The sequence below is a fragment of the Microtus pennsylvanicus genome, chromosome 11, assembly GCF_037038515.1.
Source record: "Microtus pennsylvanicus isolate mMicPen1 chromosome 11, mMicPen1.hap1, whole genome shotgun sequence".
Lineage (NCBI taxonomy): Eukaryota > Metazoa > Chordata > Mammalia > Rodentia > Cricetidae > Microtus > Microtus pennsylvanicus.
In genome coordinates, this window is record NC_134589.1 from 13,088,703 (window position 1) to 13,111,915 (window position 23,213).

The window sequence follows — 23,213 nt, forward strand, 5'->3', positions numbered from 1 at the left end:
ACAGATGTTATCAGGCTGCTTACATCACAGATGTAGGTGTGTGCCCCTGCCTTGTGAAATGTCTTTCGGCCTGGGCTTGTTCAACTGTGCCAGCTGGTTTTACAACATCTTCCTCTGTGTGTATGTGTGTGTGTGAACATGAAGGTCTGTGTGTGTTGGTTCAAATGGCTCAATATGCACAATTGTTCCTGATTTTAGTAAGATGGAAATATTAAAAACATTTTTAATTTATTTATCAATTCATCAAAATATGATACGAATTCATGAAAAACTGACAAGAATTTGATTTAACTCTGAAGTACAAAGGCTTTGCTGTGTTGGTCTCATTTCTGCTCTTTGTTTTGTGTCTTTGGCCCATGCTTACCTGGGAAGATTTGGCAAGCTTCTGAGTGTATTCCTTCTCGATCTGCTTCAGCCTGCTGTTGGCCTGCAAAACACACGTACACGAACACACACACAGTGACCTGTGAGCTTGGTATCTCTTCCACATGCCTATCACCAGGCAGCTGGGATGCCTGCCAGCTGCACCGCCCTTCTGGGCAGCCAGAAAACCACAGGGTTTGTCTTTGATCTGACGCCAATTATTCATCACTGAAGAAGCAAGAAAAAAAAGAGATCTCTCCTGCCAATTATTAGACAAACACAAGATTTCTGCGGATAGAAAGAAAAAGGGAAAAGGAGAGACAGAAATAGACATAGCAAGTGTGACGGCTCAAAGGTAAAGTAGGGGGAGAGGGAAGAAACAGGAAGGGAAAGGAAGACAAATGGGACAGGGAACTGGAGGAGGAGGAAGGGAAGGAAGGTGGCAAATTGAATACTCTTTCACCTTGGTTTAAAAAGAGAAACAGGTGCTCTCTCAGACAAAGGCAGATGTGAGAAGTTCAGACCACTAAGCAGAGTTGAGCCCCTACTTGGCTGAACACACAAGAACAATCTTTTGAAGTGACAAATATATCTAAATCAAACAGTTTTCTGTCCTGAAACTAGGGTAGCTTTCCCAGAATAAGTCCACATTGCTTAGAACGTGATTATCCTTCTGCCACTCATTTCTTAGTCCTTTGGATGTGACCCTCTTTCTGCCCTCTGGGAGTGCTTGGGATCTTCACTCTCTCCCTGCTCAGAAAGGTTCCAATGACAAGCCCTACAAGGGTCCTTTCCCTGTCAACCACACAGACCCTTCATTTCTCAGACACTACTCTTGTCTGCTTGTCCATCTGCCTGCCTCTCTCTATTTTATCATCTTTTTTCACGGTTTCTTTTTCAATATCTCTGTCTTTTGATTTCTCCTAGAGTTTCTTCAACTTTTACTTTAAGATGTTCTATGGGATTCGAGACAACTGCTGGTATAGATAGAATTTCTAAGGGTTCTTTCTTGTTCTATAAAACAGCATCATTATGAACTTCCATTTTACAAGTGAGGAAACAGAGGCACAAAGAGATTTGGTAACCTGCCCAGGACATATAGATTAGAAAATGATGGAGCTGAGATTCACACCTGCCCCCAACACACACACACACACACACACACACACACACACACACACACACACACACACACACACACACCATAGCCGCCACCACCACCAGTAGCAGCAGCAGCAACAACAACAGCAGTAGAACAGAGGAACAGAGGACTCCTTACTCTTCTGCAAGTGTGCACAGCATCCACATGCACACAGGACACTATGAATTCTCCTGAGGTTGTTTAGCGTCTGAAGATGTAGCCGCATACCCGTCCGTCAAGCACTATCTAAGTGTCTCTCCATTAAAGGGTTTTATATACACTAGTGAGTATTTTGGTTCTTGTCTTTCTTTTTAGAAACTTTCCACACATCTGCTGATCTTTGGTGTCTTTTTTCCTCGAACCTCTACAGTTTACTGAAAGCAGGTTGAATATGTGCGGACTTCCGGTTGGATAGATTTCCCCATTAGGTTATGACACAGGAGCCTGGTCTCCCCTGAGTCCTGCTCCCACTGGACTTCCTTCCTAGACATTTGCACAGAGCGTATCCTCTAATAATGCACTTGTATTCCAGATCTGGAAGCCCTTTGATAAGCACCTGCACACTGAGGACAGACAAGCCACCTTTATTTTATCCTAATTGCACCCAAGTGCAATTTCTCATTCTATCTCTTTAGAGAGTCCCAGGGGTGGGAGTGGGACTGGTCATGTGATTAGCCAGCCCATCAGCTCTGAGACATGTTACTTCCTTATTCAAATCGGAATCCATTTTCCAGTTGTCGCCCTATCCCTGCTCAGAACCCCTGCAGTTCCTGAATCTTTCCCCAACTTGGACAGCAGGACAAATACTACTGCTTTTAAAGGTATTCTCCAAGCCTTCTTTTTCCTGAAGGCTGTTTGTACTTTTGGTATGCCAAGACCATTTTTGGTTCAGCCCTTTCTCAAACTCTAAAATTTTGTTGACTGTTACGTGTTCTGCTGTTTCCCTTTCCTGTTTTTTTGAAAGAATTATTGTACAAAAATGCATATGCCTGAGTTGCATTCCAAAGTTCCGATTTCATTCTAGTTACCACCATCACCACCACAACAAACACACACACACATCCCAAACCCTGTAGCTATTTTAACATTCAGTCAAAACTGTAAGTCACAGTCCATGTCCTTTTCTTTTTACTTCTTGCAGTGCTGGGGATCAAACCCAGGAATTTGAAGTGTGACATCCATGCCATGTCCCCTCTCCAAGGTCCAGGGATCATTTAGAGGGAGGGCGCAGGAAGACTGTAAAGGTCAGAAGAGGTGGATAACTATAGTAAAACTGTTTTCTGGATACAACTTGGCAGTTGAGCTCCTAGTATCTTGCTTGTACACACAAGATCCGCACAGGATCAAGCCAGACAGAATCCCAGCAAGGAGAGGGGAGGTATCAGGGAGTCCCAACCCTAGATGAGAATCTATTGGCAACTGATGGCTGAGAGAGGGGGAAAATCGGTTTTCTTTGGGGATGAGGACCTTGAATGGCTAGCCATGCCCTAGTGACAACCCTAAATCCATGCACATATTGGTACCACTAAGAGAATACATGAAATTGGGAGGGATTAGTGGCAAGGAGAAAGCAAGGAAGCATTGCAGGGAAGGAAATGAAAGGAAAGCTGGATTGCAACACATTATATACATGCATGCACTTCTCGAAAAATGAAAACAATCTTACATTAAGAACAAACCAACCCACAAAACAACCCAAGGGCTTTGTGCATCTTGTACTACTAGACTGTATCACCAATCTTTTATTTCTTACCCGCTGATAGAACTTCCTCAGGGAGTGGAGAAAAATTGTAAGTTTAAGGTCAGCAAATGATTTCTTTATTTAGATTTCACCATGAGATGAGGAAGCAGCCCGGGCCAGGCTCTTCTCCATCCCAGCACTGTGTCTGAAGTGATACTCGTGAGATCCTGGAAAGCTGGTCTGACCCCTAACAAAGTACTTGATAAGAAGTGTTTGTTCAATCAACAGATGGACACACAGCACCCAGCCTTCTCCTGTGTGATCGCCTGCGACCTACTTTTGAAGCAATCCTTTCAAAATCACGTGTTTCCTGGACTCAAGTTCAAAACAATTCTATATAGTTTATTCCACAGATCTCTGCATCTCTGAGCCCACGAAGTCCACAGTCTGATTTTGTTTCTTAAAGTTTAGCAAGGGCATGTGACTACTGCTATTAGTTTAGGAAGTTGTCAGACTCTGTCCCAGGTCTGTGACGAATACAGCAATTCTCCATTACTGAATTAGGCCACTTTGAACCTCTTGAGGTTTATTGGTTTTGGTTCCCATTCTGCTAATGTTACTTATCACAAAATGCTTGATGAAGTATTTGTTGCTTTTAAAATAAACACTTACAGAGCTCTTACTATGTGCCAGGCACTGTTTAAGTGCTTTAAAAATATTTACCCACTAGAGAACCCAAAACTTAACTGCAGTGTCCTAAAGACTAATTTCCTTTTCAGAGATGCTGGTCAGCCAGGAAAGGCCATCTCAGATGCAGTTTCTTTGCAGAACCTGTGGCTAGCGGGCCCCAACAAGCTAGGCAAACTCCTTTACTGATAAATATCTAACTCATCCATCAAGTCTAAGGCTACAGAATTGCACAAAACACAGAAGAATATCTCTTTACCTCTGTACGCTTCTGCTTGAGCGTGAAAAATATACTTTTTAAAAGTGATGTTTTAGATGGCATCATTGTCAATAAAAAAGATAAAGTAGGGAAAAGAGGAGGGGGATGAAGATAGAGGGAGGTTTGTAAGTAAAGAAAAACCGCACACGTTCTCGAAGACTTCCTAGGAAGCTATGGGCAGCCCCAAGTGCAAGGCCCTGAGTGAGATGGAGCGCAGGGCACAAGGGGCAGTGCAGGGGACTAGTAACCAAAGCAGTTAGCAATCATTGAGCTGAGCTCTGAGGCACTGCGGGTGAGCGTAAGGAATTTGTTTTTTAATATGAATAACATGGGAAATTACTGAAGTATTTCCTGAATAAGAGAAAATGTAATTTGTTTTAAGTAGTAATAAGATCACTCAAGATTTTATTCAGGGCAAGAATCAAACAAAGAAGCCACTTAGACTGCAGCTGCAAATAATACAGGTTGGCAAAGGGGTGATGAGACACAGGAGGCTTCGGGAAAGACCTGAAGGAAGGACCAGTGGATACATCATTCCACATAGAGAGATGGGGCAAGCATGACTTCAGGGGCTGGAGAAGTGAGTCAGTGGGGAAGACACTGGATGAATAAGTGTGAGGACACGAGTTCAGCTCCCCAGACCCCATATAAATCTGGTGTGATAGTTAAAATCTGGGCACCCCTGCAGAAAAATGGCAAGGGATACAGGTGAATCTGAAAGTCCATAGGCCAATTAGCTTCTTGTACATTGTGGCCAACAAGATGAGACTGTCTCAGACAGGATGAAGGTAAGGACTGACACCCAAAGTTGACCTCTGACCTGTACATGCAAACCATAGTCATATGTACTAACATGCATTCATGCATACAAAATTAAAGAAACAAACTTTTTTTTTGTCCTAAGTAACTAGAAAATGAAGTCATCATTGATATGGGAAAAGCCATGGATGGAACAGGTTTTACGAGGAAGATCAAATGAGAAGTATCGGAGACATTAAGCTCATCCATGGTTGAGGTGAACATTTTTTTTTGAGTTTTGAGTCTAGAGTTTGTAGGAGATGTGTAGGTTAAAAATATGAAGCAAGAACTTCCCAATGTGTACCTAGTGTATAAAATCATGCTGTTACGTGAGCTTGTAATACACTGAGTAAATTTAAAAAATAAACAGGCCTACGTATATTCTGCTCTGGGACTGCAGATGTCCAGAGGCTAGACAATGAGGAGAAAAGCAAATAGAAGAAAAGGCCAGGAAGATAAGCAACCAGAACAGGAATCATGACACCAAGTTGGGGAAGGAGGACAGGTCTAGGTTTGGTGTCAAATACTGCAGGAGGTCATGTCTAGTGAGGACGGAGAAATGTTCACCTGGAACTGGAATCATGGTGGTCACTGCTGACCTGGAAAAGAAAATTTTGGTATAATGCAAGGGACGAAAGCAGGATCCGAAGGAATTCAAGAGAAAGGAGGAGGAGACACTGGCATAGAATCTAAATAGTTGGTTCGGGATTTTATTTTACAAAGAAGAGAAATGGGGGAGGGGTACTAGATGGTTGTAGGTAAGGAGAGTGCTGATTTATTTTCTGTAAGATGAGGGGAGTCGTGTGTCTGCAGACAGATGGAATGACACTAGCATTAGAGAAGAAAATCGTACAGATGACGCCACAGGTTTTCTGGAGATCTGTCTTTGGACAAAGGGGAAGTGTTATGGAGTGAACTGTGTTCCAACAAATTATTTACATGCTGAAGTTCCAATTCCAAAAAGTGATTACAGTTGGAGGCAGAGCCTTTAAAAGGTATGAAGGTGAAATGAGTCCACAGGGCAGGGTCATTACAGGGGAGAACAGATCTCATACCTCCCCTTCTCCTCTCTCCCTCCTCTCCATCTCCCCAGGATAAAGGGCAGGTAAGGATGCAGAGAGCAAACAGCTGTACAAGTCAGAGAGGTTTCACCAGAAAGGAGCTCTGGGTTAACCTTGGTCTTGGACTTCCACACTCTGGAACTATAAAGGAATTATGACACCAAGCTTGTGGGAGCTTGTGAGGATACCAAAGAATAACTCAGATCCTGGGAGGAGATAGGCAAATGATCCCCAGAAAGAGCTTCTTATTGCTTCTGTTTTCTCCATGAAACAGGAGGAAGGATGCACTGGCTGGACATGAGAATGGTAGAGAAGACCACTGGGAGACGTGAGGGATGAGAAAAGGCATGAGCAGTCATCTAGACAAGAAAGGGAGCAGAACGCCAGTCTCAGGATCCAGGGAAATATCAGGGCTCACTGAAATTACCAATGTTAAACTTAAAGCAAAACTGGTTTGTACTATACAAACACATTTAGAACTTACGAATAGCTAAAAAGAGAAGAGTCAATACATTGGAGACAAAGTAGCTAAAGCAAGAAAATTAATTTATATTTCTTTGAGGGTTTTGCTATTTATCTGAATGTAATTCACAGCTTTCTACATTTTTGAATCCCTCTGAAATAAGTCTAAAATGCTCTTGGTAAGTATGGTTGAAAATTAAAAGCTAATTTACCATGCAAACTAGCTTTAAAACGTATTTTGAATATTTTTATTCTCAGGATAGTACTAACTGTATGTTTTATTTCTATACATAAAATTAAGTAAGATTTAGTATTTCAAACCAAGCCTTAAAAGTTGGGCATGACAGAGCACACCTATAATCTAAGCTTTCAGGAGGCTGAGCCAGAAGAATTCCACATTTTAGGTCAGTCTAGTTTGTATAGCAAGACCCTCTCCCAACAATGACAAAAGCCAACAAACCCAAACCTTACTTTTATACGAATCATCTCTCTAAACACAAATATGATTTCCATAGCCACCCTGAGCATGGCCTGGACAGACAGTAAGACAAAACAAACCAAAGCAGAAGAGGAGGAGCATCAGGACTTGGAAGTCTTTCCAGAGCTGCTGCTGCTGCGTCACCACTCGCCCCTTTTCAGTGCTACACTGGTGACCAGTTGGCCACACGCCTCCCCATAGCTAGTTCTCTGCCTTTGTAAGACTGCCTCCCTAGGTCACTTTCTACTCGAAGGGCCTGCTATGTTGGTCCCCTCTCCCTGCCGAATCCCTATGAAAATGCTTGGTTTTAAACTCACCCAGAAAAGAAAACAAAAAAACAGCAGCAGCAACCATTCCCCAGAGATTTCTTTTAAAGGTGTCAACAGCCCACAGACACCTTAATGTGTTACCCTTTCTTGCAGGGTTCTTCTATTCAAGTGGTGGACAGAGAGGGTCTTTACCGTCCATCTTGTTTGGGACAGGGTCTTATGTTGTTCACCACCGTCTACACTGTTGACTCTCAGGTGTCCAGACAATCAGCTGTCTCCACGTCTCATGTCATCATAGGAGCACTGGGGTGACAAGACATGACTTTGTTTGCATTATGTGGGTTCTGGTAAGTGCTTTAGCCCACTGGGCGTTTTCCCCAGTAAAACACCGTTAAGACAGGTCTGGTCATCTGGATAGGACTGCACCACTCTACCAACAAAAATGGTAAGAGAATTCCTAAAAAATATTTAATTTAAAATATCTACAGACCACTTGAGCTTCAAAAATCACTGCACTTTATTTCTAAATGAAGGTGCACACTTAGCCAGGCTTGGTAGCACACACCTTTAATCTCAGCACCTGGGAGGCACAGGCAGGTGGATCTCCGAGTTCAAGGCCAGCCTAGTCTACATAGTGAGTTTTAGTATAGCCAGAGCTATTTAGAGAGACCATGTCTCAAAAACCAGAAAAATTAAAAAGGCACACTTTTGTGAGGCATAGATAAGAATTATGGTTTCTATTACGACCAAGATGGGGTAACAAGGGCTATAGTTTACATGCCATGATAGAGTTATAAAACTTGACAAGAGTTTGAAGAAATAGTTTTAGGATACTGGACATCAATAAACACAGGACTGTAATACAGAGAAGGGAAACAAATGACGTAAACTGTCTCTGTCCCTTTGACTGATTTGGTTCTTTGCTTTTCATCATCAGCTTTGCGGTTTCCCTCATGCAAATCTAGTACATATTTTCTTATATTTATACTTAAGAGTTTAATGTTGGAGAATGGCTCTGTAAATGCTGTTATGTTGTCAATTTAAAATTCCATTTGCTCATTGCCATATCCAGGAAAGCAGATGACTTTCGTATATTCATCTTGCATCCTGAGACCTTCCCGTATTTGCTTATTAGTCCCAGGACTTTGCTAGTTCATTTGGGTTCTCCACAGAGGCCATCACAACATCTTTAAACACAAGTGCTCAGCTCTTCCTCCCTCATCTCTGTAACTTTCTTCATCCTGTCTGGTTGCATCACCTACACTAACCACCAGCATGATGTTGAAAAAGTGTGCTGAGCAGACAGCCTAGCATTGATCTTTGCCATAAGGGAGAGGTCAAATCACAGGTGAAATGTTACTTACCCATGGGCCTTTGGTAGACCCTCTTTCTCAAGTTGAAGTTTCTCTGAAGCTCGACTGTAAGGCTAAGGGCTCTCTAGAGGAGGAGACCTGATGAGGTATGCAGCTATCATGTAAATCAGAGTCCTGCACCCTTAAAACAGTCCTGCCTGCAATGATTCCACATGAAGCATAACAAGCTATCCCCACCCCCAACAAAAGGCAGCATCAACTGTCTCTATGTCTGAACTTCACCTAGCTGTGACTCTGGGAAGCACACCTTCATATTGGGAATAAAAATCAAACACAAGTGTAGACTGAAAGGAAAGAGTTTCATCATTTTTTGGATATTGTTGGATGGTTTATATGTATATGTGTTTTCATTTTATTTTTGCATGTATATAATATGTACATAATATAAATGCCTGTGTTTCATCTGGCTTGTGACATGCTTTTCTAACATTTTAGTCATTTAATTTCTAAATGACTAGTTTTTATAACTGTACAATGTCAATCCACTGTTTTAACCTCTATTTCATCTTCATGACTGTCCTCCACTATTCTGGATAAAATCCACATTTGCATATCTAAAGTATTCCCACTGTTACCTCTCATACCTCCCACCCATATTGCTCCCATCTCTCACTGTATTTCTTTCTCCTCTCTGCAGTACCTCTTCATTCCACTACTCAAACACTGACACCATCTACTCTTAGAAACAAGTCTGTGTAGCACACTTCCCACCAGTACCCCAATGCTCTCTGAAACATAGCGGAATTGCAGGCACAGTGCAAAGAAATTTCTTAGAGCCACGCAAACTCAGTACTGCGCATAAACAAGTGGAGCGCCACTGTACCTTCCCCTAAACAGCTCTAGGAAGTGCAATGTCAAGCAGAGTCCCTTTAGAGGAATCCCAGAAAACGAGACAAAGAACCACACAGTGAGGGGAAAGGAGGGAAATTTAAAATAGGAAGATATATCCAGTCTAACAGATATACAAAACACAACCAAGACACATGAAGAATATAAGCTATCAACCCATTATATTCTGTCCTATAGTGGAAACCAAAACCCTCCAGATGGATGAAAGAACCCAAGAAGGAATTCAGAATCTTACATATTTTAAATGTACATTTTAAATTATTTTGTATATGAATGTTTCAGCATCTGTGTGTGGTCTCGGGGTTTACACAGGTCATGGTGGGCATGGAGGGGTTAGAGGTAACTTTGGGAACTAATGTTCTCCTTCCAGTAGTTCTGGGGATTATGTGAGGTCCTCAGATTAGGCAGCAAGCACCTTTACTCTCTGAGCCATATTATGGGCCCTGGATTGTGCTTTAGAGAGGATTAATGATCACAAAGAATCTTCATAGACACAGATGACTCAGTTAAGGGATTCTATTTGAGACTTTGAGAAGGTAGTTTCTAAAGTAAAGAAAACAGCAAATTAGAGGAGAAAGTCCAAATTACAGAGGACAAATTCAGCAAGGAGATTGAAACACAGAAACAAAAGTAAAAAAAATTTTGGGAATTAAAGAAACAATCAGATAATTTATCAGAGCACATTTACTAGAATAGCTTATGGCCACTAGTCCTAGGTAGTCCCCAGTGGCCGATAGCATGCTGCAGATGCACAGAGCCCAGGAGCTGTTCCATCCACAAAACTGGATGCTTCAGTAATGGCAATGAGTTTAGAAATCTTTAGTTCATAGCTGAAGGACAAAGAAGCAGATACTGATGCGATTGAAGGATGGCAGCACAGTAATAGAAGAGATGCATTCACCAGCAAGAAGCAAAAGTCACCAGGCAAACAATACCCACCCGAAGGAGCTGCCCAGCCCAGGGGAGGGTATTCTCTCTTTGACAACCATCTTTCCTGAAATTGCCTCAACAGACCCACCAGAGGCATGCCTCTTGACTTCTGATCCCTCCAGTTGGTAACTGAGATGAACCATCACACACAAGGTTGTGAATTTTTTTTTCATGAATGGATGTTGAATTCTATCGTCTCTCAATATGACTTATATGATTTTCTGATGTGGGAGTGTCATATATCTGTTGCTTTCATTGGTTAATTAATAAAGAAACTGCTTGGCCTGATAGGTTAGAACATAGGTGGGTGGAGTAAACAGAACAGAATGCTGGGAGGAAGAGGAAGTGAGCTCAGACGCTATAGCTCTCCTCTCTGAGGCAGATGTGATGAAGCTCCGATCCAAGATGGACATAGGCTAGAATCTCCCTGGTAAGTTAGCACCACGAATACAGTTTGTGTGTTGTTATTTTGGGGCATAAGCTAGCCAGGCGGCCAGGAGCTGGGTGGCAGGAACGCAGCCCGCAGTTCCTACTACAATTTTCTTCTTTAGTTTGGATTGCATTAATTAGTTTTTAAATGCTGAGTCAGCCATGCACAACCTGGATCATGCACACCGATCTGATCATGGTGTTTATTTTTGTACATTTTGGATTTGATTTGTTACTTTTATTTAAATTTAGGACCTCTGTTCCTGAGAGATAATGTCCTGTCATTTTCTGGTAGAGTCTTTGTCCAGTTTTGTTAGCAGGGTCCTGTTGACCTAGCAGGATGCATTAGGAAATAGTCCCCTCTCTTTAATTTTACAAAAAGATTATAGAGGATCAATATAACATCTTCCTTACATGTTGACAGAACTTATCATTAAATATGATATCCTGATGCTTTCTGTTTTGAAGGGAAAGGTTATTACTTGCTGAGTCCTCATTTTAAGAGCTACAGAGTTCCTCTCAAGAGTGAAATCATGCTTGGTACTGGAAACTTAGCCAGTTACATGGGGCTAGTGAAATCATGGATCTTAAGGAAAACCTACAGCTGACACTTCACCAAACCAATGCAACCCCTAACTACATTTTAAGTATTTATCCTTATACCCAAACATAACTGTAGTTCTGACCCCTCATCAAGGAAAACTGTATTTGTAAGAGACAGACACCACTACAGACATCCACAACTGATCAAAATGAAGAACTGTGGAGCCCAGTCCAAACCGATGCACATATAATACAACTCCTGCATCTAAGGCTCAGGGCTCTTTGTAGAAAAAGGGTCAGAAAGAGTATAAGACCAGAGGAACAGAAGTTTTCTGTGAGATGGTGTCTCCTAAAATGTCACAGAAGTGACATCGAAGAAGTCTCACCAACATGGCTGTCTGGAAATGACTTGAACAAGAAGAGACCAGTGGGCATGCTAATGTGGATGGAGGCAAGTTCAGGAAGCCTCAACCTTAGACAAAGAACTAAAGGCAACTAAGAAATGCTGACTGAGATCAGGAGAAATAGTCTTCCTTAGGCTGAAGCGTGCCAATTGGTCATCCAATACCAAATGGTCAGCCCTGAAAGCATGCGTACAAGCAACAATATACAGACGGAACAGGTTCTATTTTTATATTTAGCTGCACACACACATCAATAATTAAAGAACAAAAGGCCATGAATTTGAAAGTGAACAAGGAGGTGGGTGGTACATGGGAGGATTTGAAGGGAGGAAAGGGAAGGGGGAAATGATGTAATTATATTATAATCTCAAAATTTATCAAAAAAGAAGCCATAGAGCTACTGAGATTGCCTCTTTCATCTTATATGAGATTTCCTTCCCCCCCTTTTTTTTGCAGCAGTTAAGAGAGCCTCTTCTTCATGTTAAGCAACCACTGAGCCTTACAAAACTCTAAAGAATAACTACTCAAGCCGGGCGATGGTGGCGCACGCCTTTAATCCCAGCACTCGGGAGGCAGAGGCAGGCGGATCTCTGTGAGTTTGAGACCAGCCTGGTCTACAGAGCTAGTTCCAGGACAGGCTCCAAAGCCACAGAGAAACCCTGTCTCGAAAAACCAAAGAAGAAAAAAAAACACTCCAGAAAAAAGAAAAAAAAAGAATAACTACTCAATTAGCATTTTGGGGGAATCTCATGGAGCCCAGGTTGACTTGAACTTCTTATATATCCAAAGATGACTTTGAACTTCTGATCCTACTCCGTATCAGGATTACAGGCATGCACCACTACAGTTGGCTTTCAAATAGCAATTTTACAAATAAAGCATTCAAAAACTAAATCAAAGATGTACTAATTTGATGCATGATAAGGAATGACAATAGGAAAACACCGTCTTGGTTCTTCATAATTTATTATGTTTGTAATAGAGTAGAAAATTTTGCAGTAAAAGCCACTAACCTTCACAAAGTACAACAGCCAAATCTGAGCTGAGGTGTGTCAGGCATGTTCCTTGGTGTTCTGTGGTATGATACATACAAAGTGTCTATGTTCAATGTTCAGAACCAAGGCTGAGTGAAGCGGTTCCAAGCAACACATGCAACGCAGCAACACATGAAACAAAGGAACACATGTAAACACATGCAACATAGCAACAAATGCAAATGCTATCAGAAACACATCAGGCCATTAAGCAATTTTGAATTAAGTTTTTTTTTGGTGTGTTTAGAAGACTTTTATTGTTGCCATTGTTTTGTGACTTTGTCATTTAGTCATATGACCTTATATAGAATCACAGCTCAGAGTTTAAGAAGCTATGGTTTCTAGTATGCTACAGAAATGGTTTAGGGATGTTCATTATAGCCAGTTGACTGATGATTTTGTAAAGTTCAATTATATCCTGATTTTCCTGTGCTGGATATTTCTGTTACTTACAGTTGGTGTTGAAGTCTCCAAATACAATGTGGATTCATCTATCCCTCCTCAGAGTTTTAGCACCTTTCCTTCACATATTTTAATAATCTACTTTAGGGGCATGCACATTAAGGATTGTTCTATGTTCTTGAGGACTTACTCTTTAAACTTATAGTTAGCCTCTATTTCTGCTAACTTTCCTTGTGCTGAAGTGTACTCAAAACTTAATGGGTCACCCACACTCACAACACTAGTGTGTGAGTGTCGGTGACCTGGATCCGAGGCCCTGAGAGCAGGAGAACTGGTCTTGTTCCTTGCTGTAGGACACACGGGGTAAGCTGGCCAAAAAGTGCTGGAGAGCTCACTTGGGTAGTGACCATGAGGGAAAGCTTGAGGACTGACCGACCCAGCTACCACTCAGGCCCAGACCCAGGGCTGTGAGTTGGCCCCCTCCAGCATCCACCGAATCTATGAACTGTTGGAGCATGTAAAGGGGATGAACCTACACATCCAAAACAGCAGGATCTCCATGACACAGGACAGCAATAGGATATTCAAGAGGAGCCCAGTGAGAGCCCACTATTGGTGACACAGCAGAGGCCAGAGGCCTCAAGCCAGACCAAAGATTCCTGGCAATGAACACTTGTAAGGAAAGATGAATGGCCCGAAGGATAAACTGTGACTCAACAGGCCACACTACAGCTTCCACAATATTCTTTCTTTCTCCCCACAACCTCTTTCTCCCTTGTTTTGTTTCTTTGTTTTGGTTTTGTTTTGGGACAGAGGTTGCAATGGCAGAGGGCAGATGCAAGAAGACGGGGAGATAAGTGGGATGGGAATGCATGATGTGAAATTCATAAATAATTAACAAAAACTAAAAAAAAAATTTGAAGAGTAAAAAAAAAAAAAAGAAACCAAACTTACTGGAACGTTCTTCTGACTAAATGAGGGTGGCATATCTTCCTCCACTGGTTTACTTTTAGTCCGTATGTGAATTACAGTCAAAGCAGGTTTCTTGTAGGCAGCAAGAATTTAATTGGATTTTAGTTTTGACTCACATGGACAATTTCTGCTTTTTAATTAGTATATTTAGGCCATTAACATTCAAAGTGATTAGTGATATAATTAGACATACTTGTTATTTTTTTCTATTTCACACCTATCTTCATATTCTTTTCTTTCATCCTTTTTCTGCCTTTTATGGTTTTAACTGAACATCTTATATGATTCAATATTTTTTCCTTTTTTTATATATTAATCATATTTTAGAATTTTTTTTTCAGTGGTTGCCCTAGAGCATAACGTTCCCAATATTGTGACCCTTTAATATAGTTCTTCAGGTTGTGGTGACCCCCCAACCATAAAATTATTTTCATTCTAGTTTGTAAGTGTGATTTTGTTATTGTTATAAATTGTAGTATAAACATCTGTGTTTTCTGATTATTCTTAGGTGAACCCTGTGAACGGGTCATTTGACCCCAAAGGAGTCATGACTCACAGTTTGAGAACCACTGCCCTAGAGTTTACAATATATTTTACTGTCAAATCTCACTCCGTAGACAGTGAGTGTCATACAACAACAAAATAATTCCAACCTTTTCTGCCTGTCCCCTTAAAAAGCAATTGCCATTTGTTTTGCATGTAATTGTGCTGCATAATTCCAGAGTACCTCTAGCCATTACTATTTGAACATGTTAAGAACATCTGGTAAATGCTGAGCATGACGGCATAAGTCTGTGATCCCAACACTTGGAAGGACAAGGCAAGAGAGCTACCATGAATTCGAGGCCAATCTGGGTGGGCTACATAGTGAAACTGTCTCGAGGACACAAAATAAAACAAAAATCTGTTAAGAATTATTTCATTTATTCTTCTACTAATATTCTTTCTTTTTAAAAAAATATTTATTTATTTATTATGTGTACAATATTCTGTCTGTGTGTATGACTGAAGGCCAGAAGAGGGCGCCAGACCTCTTTATAGATGGTTGTGAGCCACCATGTGGTTGCTGGGAATTGAACTCAGGACCTTTGGAAGAGCAGGCAATGCTCTTAACCACTGAGCCATCTCTCCAGCTTAATATTCTTTCTTTATATGGATCCAAGCCTATGCCCCACATGGCTTTTCTTCTTCATAGAGAACATGCCTTAGCATCTCTTACAGAAGAGGCATGTTTCATCAACTTTTGTCTGAGAAACAATTTCTTCTCTGCTTTCAAAACAAAGAATTCAGATTTCTGGGGAATTTTTCTCTCAACACTTTTTACTCTAAATGTTTTACTCTAGGTTCTTCATGCTTGATTGCTTTTTAGAAAGTAGATGCAATTACTATTTCTGCTCTTTATAGGTAAGGTGTTTCCCACCTCCTGGTATCTTTAAAACATTTTGAGAACTTGTTAGGATATTTTAGCAGGGAAATTCAGTATTCATATACAATTGACCAAAGAATGGTCTTCTTGTATTAGGTCATGCGGCTTCAGGAAAGACAGCAATGGACCAATGAGAGAAGGCAGGGGCACTCTCATAGGTAGCCAGATCAGTCAGCCAACCCTGATGATCAATGTGGCATTTTGCAGCCATATCACCCTCACATCCTAAAACTTGTTTTGATTTCTTGATAACCAGATACTTTATGTTAGGTGTAAATTTCTTTAGTAAAAGTCTTTTATAGGAGCTGGAAAGATAACTCAGTGTTTAAGAGCACATACTACTCTTGTAGATAACCTAAATTCAGTTCCCAGAGCCAATGCTGGGTGGCTCCCAAATGAATATAACTCTAGTTCCAGGAAGACCCCAGACCTAAAGTAAATAAACACTAAACCTCTTAGAAAGTCATTTCCAATATGGTATAGGTAGGGCTGGCGGGGGGGGGGAGGTGTTCTAGTGGTGGGGTAAGAGGGGTCCCATTGTCCATTAAATGGTAGCCAGGAATGAAGACCAAAGATGGTAAGGGAAGCTCCGGGTGCAATGAGAGCTGGAGCAGGCTGCATTTGACAGCTCATACTGACAGCTGAAGATCTTTTATTGGAGTGGGTTACGGTAACAGCTGGAACGCTCCAGATAAAGATTCCAGCAGTAATTGTGGGTGCAAAGGGAAGGGAAGCAGCGTATGGATAACTGGAAACTGTCTTAAATCCCAGGGTGAAACCTTCTGTGGCCCCACCAATGGGATGGCTGGGACTTGGTTTCCCTACCACTGCTCAGGCATGGATGGACACACACTCCAGATCTGGTTGGGAACCCTTTTGGCAGGTTTTGGTCACTCCCTTCTTCATCTAGGCTTGACAGCTCATTCCTGATTTTAGTATTGGCTTCATTTGAATGCACATGCACCCAACCAATCAGGGTCTAGCAAGCTCTACATGAAAGTGCGTTCCAGTTTCTTAATTTTATTAGTTATTTATTTGCCTGTCTGGTTTCCTGTCACAGTTTTGTCTTCAGCAGGCTCTGCTTAGGTCCTGGTTCTAAGACACTTTCTTCAGAGAAAGACTGAAGGTTTCAGTCAGGTTTTCTGGACAGCTAGTTGAATAGAGAAGTGAGGAAGGCTGTGGCGGTTCTCCAGGCATGCAGGAGACAGATCCGACGAGTCATTCACCTGTTGCTGAGCTGCAAGCAAGGCAACTTGTTCCAGCCTTCAGAAGGCGAGCCCTGCTACCCAGCTACTGGGCCACCAGTGATCTGCTAACTGTTAAGCTTCTCTGCAGGGATGGCTCTTGCTTAGCACCTGAAACCTGTGAGAACTGAGAGCTGTGATTGGTCAGCATCCCATTTCTACTTTCCCATCCAGATTGCTATTGTGTGGCAATCAAAGCTCTCCTTGTTTGTTTTCCTTTCACTGTAAAACCACTGCAGTTTGGGGAGGATGTGATTAGGACCTGGATGGGGACTGGAGAATCTACGTCTCACTGTGATTACTTCCGTCTTCTACTGAGCCTACATCACTGAGCTAGGAACCCAACTGGTGTCTCTCAGCCCTTCCCTGTCTTAGGTCAGGCAGGATGGCTGGAGGGAGCTGGAGTTACACACTTCCCTTTCTCCACACAGAAGGTCTGAAGGAGCTAGTGTCAATCACTTCCCTTCTTCTAGGTTCCTTGGACTCGGAAAAGTCTCCAGGAGGTAAGGCTCTGGTGAAACGCCTCTGATGAAGGCAGGCCTGATTAAGGGTAACAAACAGAATGCCCTGCTTATCGGAAGGGCCACCAATCCCTTTCTCTGTGAGGAACATGCACGGATTTTTCTCTAGTATTCATTGTGAGAATCCGGGGGGTTTCGGAGGTAAACTCACTAGCGGTTTATCTCTTAGACCTCCTCACCAGCCCCAGTTCAGGCTGTCCACTGATAGTGGTTCCTGCAGAGCCTTCTCTGAGTAGGATTCTCTCTGACAAGTTGTGATTCCCCACGACTGCTCTCCAAACTCTAGACCAGGAGGTGTCCTTATGAGCTCACGTCTGACACAGAAATGAAGGTTGCTGAATTTTCAGTTTTCTAGGTCTGAATTCATTAGACTGACTGGTACCTCAACCACCTTGTGTGCCTGAGAGGAAACTGTAAATAGACCAAGAAATAGCATTTCTAATAGGGAGACAAAAGGGCAAGTTTAATGAACAGCCTTAATAATCTCAGAGACACTATCACATATTCTTAATTATTATATTACAGGTGGAGAAATAATGATAAATTTTTTTTGAAGATACGGCTAGAAAAACTGCCAAACTGAAAAATAAACCCCCAAACCACAAGTCCAGAAGATCACTGAACAAAATACAAGATAAACACAGAAGACCACATCAAGGCATCACATAATAACATTGTAAAGAACAAGGAATAAAGCTATTACCTTAAAATCAGCCAGAGAAAACAGATGCATTAAAAGATAATGACAGAGTTCTTCCCATTTCAGCCATACAAGTCAGAGAGCAACAAAAGCTGGAAGGACTTATTCGTCTAAAATGGCACATGCAGTGGAAATAACCTTTCACACTGAACTGAAAAAATAAGTTCTCAAAAGCAAATCATTACTTGTAGTGTATGGTACACAAAAGGGCTGGGGAGATGGTTCGGTGGATAAGAACACACGCTCTGCAAACACAAGGACCTGGGTTTGAATACCCAGCACCCATGTAAAAACTAGGCATGGTGTTTGGAGACAGGGATCCCAAAAGCTTGCTCGTGAATAACTGCAGCACAGTGCGAGGAAGGAGATGTGGAAAGGGTGCCATGGGAGAAGTAGGAAATACCGTACAGAGAGGGCTTTGTTAGGGAGTGAGCATTAAAGGATGAGGATGATTGACAGCATCACAAAACAACACTAATTGTCCTGATGTTATGGGGACATCGTCTGAACGCTTTCTACATATCAGCAGACAGAAGGGAAACCTCTTCAAAATCCCTGGCATAGGTGTTCTTACTTTACTGAAACCTAGAGATGATTGAGAAAATGTGTTCAAGGTTATAAAGCAGGGCATGAAAACAAAAAATCCACAAAAATCAATGTAATGTTTAAAAAACCAATCAAGCTATCTTTAAAGGCAAACATTTGGGGTATACGAATGACAATGCAAGCTATCTTTTAAAAATGTGGAAGCATGGTTACTGTGGGAAACTGAGAAAAGCCGACATGGCGAACAGGGCTGCTGCTGCTCACTCTGCAGCACGGACTGCCAGTGACTCGCCCGTGCCTGTCTGCATGTTCCAGCAGATTCTCATGTCTTAACGCTTCTAACGTTGAGGGTCTTCGCAGACTCCCAGAACAGAATGTCACAGTAAGCTACAGTGTAATCACAGGAGTCAAGCTGAGGTTTTTGACTATAACTGTGCTCCCCCCCAACGGTTCCTGCTACAAAAGTTTATCAGACGCTGCCTTACCCATCCTGATTCTCCAACTTCTTCCCCAAACCTCAGCCTAGAAAAAAGTCTCCAGGCTGGGAAAATGGAAGCAGCCTGAGATGCCTCTCAAGAATGGATTTCCATTCTTGAGAGAAGAAGGCCTCATACTGACCCTGGGGAGAAGCCCTGGAGAGCAGGAAAGACCAGAAACTCCATGTAGGGAGGGGCTCCTCTAAGAACAGAAGGGGCCTGTGTCCTCATGCCACAGGTAGGCAGAGGCTGTTGGCCTCTGTTTGTAGGGACACTGGCACGGGTGTAAACTTCATGGGCAGACAGAGAAGCCTATAGTGTTTCAGCAAGCCAGTAAGACTGCTGGACACAGCTCTCCACGAGCTCACTTCTCTTCCCAAGCAGGAAGAGCATTCAGATCCTAGGTGTCTGAAAGCTGCACGGCCATAGCAAAGAGAATTCTGGCTTGACAGGCTTTCAAAGAAGGGCTACCAGGGCTGCAAGCTGGTAGCCCAAGGTTGGCTGGGACATCCAATTTCACAGAGACTGCTCAGGGGCCAGTGACACCTGGATCAGAGGCTCCACCTCCTCCATCACATTTGTGACAGAGCTGCTGGAACTTACGTGCTACCCTAGAGAAGCATGGGAATGACTGAGCTCCAGGAGGGCTGAGGACAAGTATAAAGCTTCTGCCACCATACAGTCAAATAGTGACTCAAACAGAAACTGAATCTGCATAAAGGTTTCACATCTGAGCTGATGTCCTGAGACCTGCGATTGGGATAGACTAATAAGAGCTATGGTACTGGCGCTTGGCTCAGGTCCTAACCTGCCATCATGTCGCCTCCTCTTGAAGGAGACATGAATGAAAGCAGCGGCAGCAATTGAGGGACAAAAGCCACTTTATTATAGGCTGTGAGGGTGCCCAGTACCCTTGATGTGGTAAGTGGGTGGGAACAAGAGCTGTGCCTCTGAGGTTGAGACTCCTTCCTCCCAAGCCTGAATTAACATCTGACCATCCTTTGGTCAACTACAGGGCTCAGGGAATCTGAAGCAACAGCAAGCTGGCTAGGCTTCAGGAGAGACAGGAGGCAGATGGCCTTGGCCCAGTCATCTCATTCCCAAGTGGCATGAAGACAGTGCTCTGTGAGAGTGACACACAGGCAAGTATGACCGGGTGGCACTTTTATAGGGACTTGTCGCTGCCACCCGAAGTGGAAGAAAGGGACAGAAGAAAGGTACTCTACAGGACAACAGACCACTTTGATTACACACAAAAGCCATTACTCCAACATCTACTTTAGAAGTGTACTAATTCATCATATATATTTAGAATAAAACTAAATGTCCTCACAAATTTAGAATGACACCAATTTCACTGTAGCCACAGTAATGAGTAGCTATCAGAATGGTTGTAAACACGCTCTATTAATCAATGATAGCTCACTTTCGGTTTTCCCCAAAATCCAAGGTTACCAGTATATTATTTCTATAAGCCAGCTAGTCTGAGAGACAGTTCATTAGACTTGATGTCACATCTTCCAGTGATGTCACAGATTTGAAGGTCTCCCCACCCATTCCTACTTGGCTCCATTTTGTTTTGATTGTCTGCCAAACAACTAGGACCTTCAATCTATGTCATCCTCAAGTAACCTCAAAATTAAAGATCTCTGTGTTCTGGAAGTTTGAAAGTAGGCATTGTGCTATAGGCATTTATCATCCTCCAGCCCTTTTCCACACCCAGGCCAGGGCTAGGTGCCCTCAGAAGTACGTATTTAGAGATGAAGTTCACTTCATTTCCTGAACATTCTTAATCTGGGGCCATGGGTAGCCTTAAGGATCCATGGAATTCTCTAATATTTTATGCAATATTTTTATTTTTTTTTCAAAGAAGAAAACAGCATGAAGTTTGAATGGCATTGTTTCTTGTGTGCTGACAACAGAATCTCCATTCCGATCCTCTCCTGGGACTACGGACATTCCCTTTTCTCCATAACGGCTCTCTAACATTCTCCCGATTTCATTCAATATTGCTTTTCCTCAATCTCATCCAAAATCCATATTTAGCCAATCTCTAACCCACCCTGGGCCACTATGACAAGAACTGCTAATCAATTCTGACACTACAGAGCTCACACCATTTTTCTGTTAACATTCTCGAATACTACCTTTGTCTTACTAGAACATAAATTCTTCAAGGACAGGAATCATTGTCTAGTTTGGCTACTGATACAACTCAAGGCCAAACCTCAGCCAAGAGTTATCGAAGAAACCATTTCTTTCCTCTTTTAAAATTAAATTACTTATTTTACATCCCAATCCCTGCTACCCACAAGCCACTCCTTCTGTTTCTGTTCAGGAAGGAGCAGGCCTTCTATTGGTATCAACAAAAGTATGCACGTCAAATTGTGATAAGACTAAGCATCTCTCCTTGTGATAAGGCTGGGCAAGACAACCCGGTATGAGGAACAGAGTCCCAAAAGCCAGCCAAAACACTGGGTGCAGCCCGTGCTCCCACTGTTAGGAGTCCCACTAGAATACAAGCTATGAAACTGTAGAGGGCCTAGGTTGGTCCCACACAGGCTCCCTGATTATTAGTTCAGACTCTGTGAGCTCCTATGAGCCCAGAAATCCCTATTTGAGAATTGGTAAGCTAGTCTAAATACCATTTTCCCATCCTCATTGACTCCTCAGTTCTGATTCATTTCCAGGGAACTGAATTGTCTTAGCTGCTTTGCCTACAGTCAGAAACTGGCAACCAGGCTCCAAGAGTCACTGTCCACTCATTTTACAGGAATCAATGGAGAAGCCATACCCTTTGTCAAAGAAGGAAGAAACTAGGGGTTTTGGAAAGGGCTATAGTTGTATCAATACCACTTTCAACTAACTGTATATTCTGTAAATATTAACAATCAATTCTTAGAAGTACCATTCCTGAATATGACCCTACTTCTGAATATAAAAATCAGTATTTGATGTATTTTTTGACTACACAGAGTTAGTGACTGTGGCCAATACTGTGGGCTAAACTAATGTGTATTTTATGGTAAATAACCTAGAGAAAAACATGGAACACTGCTAACTGAAGACTAATTTTCTCACCACTAGAGCTCACATTTAGGTGGCTAATACTCATCCACACTCACATAAGACTCATGTGTATTTCCTCTCCCCACTGACTGAAAAAGAAAGCAAACTGTGAAACAAGCTTATGGAAACAGTTAAGGAATTAAGATTTAATCATATTTCAAAGCTCACCCTCAGAGAAGCTCACTGAAGCAAAGGCCACAGAAACTGAACTCATTTATTAGTTGGGCAGGAATACAAACTTAAAGAATAAGGGGCAGGGAGAGGAAGCTTTAGTTTGCTGTAGGGAAGAAGTAACTAGTCTCTGATGTGCAAAAAAGAATTTATCATCAAAGACCTAATGGAAATGGGGCCAATTAATTTTAAGAATCTCTACCTCCTGTAATGTCTTTACATGTCTTTGACACTGTTATACTTTACACCAAAATCTAATGATTTGACAAATGTCCATAGAAGATAACTACTCTAGTTAGCTAATTTTAACAGGCATACAGCTAGAGAGAGGGCTCAGTTGGTAAAGTACCTGCTGTGCAAGCATGGAGACCTGAGTTTGAATCTCTAGCATCCATAAAAACCCCAGGCATGGTGACTTGTTCCTATAACACCAGTGCTGAGATGGTGAAGAACAGAGGATCCCAGAAATGTGGTAGCTAGTGAGTCTATAAAACTGGTAAGCTCCAGGACAGTGAGATGCCCTGTCTCAAAAACATAAAAAGGTGGTGAGGTATAAAGGCACCTGATGTTGACCTCTGATGTCCTGTGCCTATGTGTGCAGATGCACACAAACAAATATCCACACGCATAGTGTGTAAGCAAATATACATTCAAATGTACTTAATATAATTTACAAATGAGCGATATTATGTGGTACAGTTGTTTGAGTAGCAGAATATTTTCCTCAAGTTTTGAGTTCAAAATTTAAAATGGTTCAACAATCAGATGACAGCAATTTGATTATTGACCAGATAAATTATGTCAAGTTAACACTGAATCAAGGGTCTTAAATATCCCAATCTGGCATGTTAAAAAATTCTATGAATATTTCACTTTTTTGTGAAAAAATCCTCTACTTTTGGCTATTTGTACAAAAAAGGAGAAT

At 42.0% G+C, this 23,213-nt stretch overlaps 1 protein-coding gene across 6 annotated transcripts in view; it reads right to left on the reverse strand.

Annotated features, from left to right (window-relative positions):
* Cep112 (centrosomal protein 112) overlaps nt 1-23,213 on the reverse strand; it is a 387,025-nt gene that overhangs the window by 89,162 nt on the left and 274,650 nt on the right. For all 6 annotated transcript variants that reach the window (XM_075990285.1, XM_075990287.1, XM_075990288.1 and 3 more), the window contains one exon: nt 365-427. In XM_075990285.1, the coding sequence (XP_075846400.1) occupies nt 365-427 (63 nt within the window). The remainder of the gene's footprint in view (nt 1-364; nt 428-23,213) is intronic.